Raw genomic sequence first — 2198 nt, forward strand, 5'->3', positions numbered from 1 at the left:
CTTTCCCTCCCTTGCTGGCCTGGGAAAATCCCAGGATCCAGGGGCTGGATTTCAAGTCTTGCCTGTCTCACCAAATCTTTGATCCTCACCAAATCTGCAAACCTCTGAGCCTCTGGTGAGGGCGGGTAGAATCCAGAGCCCGTGTCGTCCTGTCTGCTCCTGACCCCATGTCATCCCGCCTGCAGTGGGCCCTGCCCGCCAGTCTCACCTCGCTTCTCTCTTGCTCCACAGGTTGGAAAATGGCTGTGGGAACGCATCTCCGCAGATGAAGGTGTCTGCCCCGAATGAGGTCCTCTCGCTTCTGCCGGGCCCCAGCTGTCCCCACTCCTCCAGGGACTGCCGGGCCCCTCCTTCGGCCCCTACCCAAGGGGCTCTGCGTGGGCAGCCCCCCGTCCCCTGTCGGCCCCAGTCACATCCTTGGGCCTGGGATAGGTGTTCATGGAGCTCGGGCTGCATGTGGCGCTGGGGCCAGGCCCTGCAGGGAGACACAGAGGTCTAAGGTCACTGCTCCCCCCGCGCCCCCAAGCCAGGGGGCTTTTGTTCCATCTGGGAGGTGATTCATGCTCACAGTTAGAGCCAGTTAGCAGTTCCCACCTGGGAGGTGAGGGGTGGTGCCTGGGGGTAGCCTCGGAAGCCCAGGGCTTCCTGGGGTCCAGTGCAGGGAGCCCAGAGGAAGGCAGGCCGAGATCCCAGTGCCATTCCCAGCAGCAGGCGGGGTGGGGGTGGGGGGGATACAGGAGGAAGAGCCGTGACGGGCGCGAGATTTGAGGGATGGGGCGGAAGGGGCTGGGCAGCTAAGTTGGGGCTGGCTGGGGGCTCATGCATTGGGAATAACACCCAGATGCCTCGCCTGGGCCTGCAGCGCCCAGCTGCTTCTCCCACCTCATCCTGCTCCCCCCTCCTCCTCGCAGGCTCCTTTTCGGCTAAAGGTGAAGCTCAGCCCCTCCTCAGTGTCCTGCCCTTACCTGCTGGCCCCTCTCCCACCGGCTCCCCTCCAAGGTGTCCTCTATGGTTTTCCTCAAAGCATTATCTCAGTGGAATTGTTTTCTTTGTTCGTGTACTTGCTTATTGTCTGTTGGTGTCTGTCATGTCCCACTAGAATGCCCGCGTGAAGGGCCTTGACCTCTGTCTCCCCAGCCTGTGGTTGCCACTCAGGGAACGGCCGGCGGGCACTGCGTTAGGTGCCGAGGATGCCGTAGGGGGCTGGGGGAGCCACCCTGGCCTCGAGGGGCTTGCAGTGAAGTGAGGGACGGGGCTACAGGGCAATCTCGTGCTGTATAAGGGCGAAGACAGGGGTCTCTGGAGACAGGAAGGGGAGGGCTGACTCCGGGGCGAAGACAGGGGTCTCTGGAGACAGGAAGGGGAGGGCTGACTCCGGGTCAGGGTCAGGGGGAAGCGACCGCTGGGCCTGGAGGAGGGGGGGAGGTCGGGCAGGGGCCAGAGCAGGTGCCCCCCCACCCCCGCCGTGGGCCACGGTAAGGGGCCTGGCCTTTGTCCGCAGAGCAGCGTGAGCCACTGAAGGTGTCTGAGCTGGGGATTGACAGTATCAGATTTGTCTATTGAATAGGTCAGCTGAGGAGCCTGCGCTTTATCCGGTAGACAGTGATGGCCTGGAAGCCATGATAGGAAGCTTGATCTGGCTCTGGTCAGGCAGATGGAGCGGTAGAGAGGGAGGCACTCGAGAGGTGAGGCTGGAGGAGGATAGTCGGGCCGTTTCGTAGATAAAGAGGGAGGCAGCGCACGGGCTGGGGGACCCTGAGGTTGGCCTGGGCTGGGGAGAGGGGCACATGGAAACCCCAGGACTAGATGACATGCCTCGGGGAAGCGGGGGCTGGGCAGCAGGAGCCATGAGCCCAGGGGAATGGCCGAAGAGTAGCCTGGCAGGTGGGATGAGGGATCCGAGGGGTGTGTTGAGTTTGGGGTGACGGAGCACAGACGCGGGAGGATCCAGGAGGCATCTGAGACCAGGGCCTGGAAGAAAATTCAGTGCTCAGTGGTATGGTTCTAAGAGTCTTCCATCTGCGGGGGTGGGGTGGGGTGGGAGGGTGCGTGAGGCTGTGGGGAGCTCGGAGGGGAGCGCAGAGATCTGGAAATCCAGGGAAGAGCCATGAACCAAGGTCCGAACCTGATCTGCCACCTTCAGAGCAGGTAGAGAGTCAGTACAAGAGTTGGAAAGAGTTGTCGGGGTGCAGAGGAGC

General features: G+C 62.4%; 1 protein-coding gene across 1 annotated transcript in view; it reads left to right on the top strand.

The window, feature by feature from the left end:
* The window catches only part of RAPGEF3 (Rap guanine nucleotide exchange factor 3), a 22738-nt gene that overhangs the window by 12513 nt on the left and 8027 nt on the right, over window positions 1-2198 (top strand). The window contains exon 16 of the mRNA XM_007463843.1: window positions 232-271. Coding sequence (XP_007463905.1) covers window positions 232-271 — 40 coding nt within the window. The remainder of the gene's footprint in view (window positions 1-231; window positions 272-2198) is intronic.

This window comes from Lipotes vexillifer, unplaced genomic scaffold (genome assembly GCF_000442215.2).
Source record: "Lipotes vexillifer unplaced genomic scaffold, Lipotes_vexillifer_v1.1 scaffold349, whole genome shotgun sequence".
Lineage (NCBI taxonomy): Eukaryota > Metazoa > Chordata > Mammalia > Artiodactyla > Lipotidae > Lipotes > Lipotes vexillifer.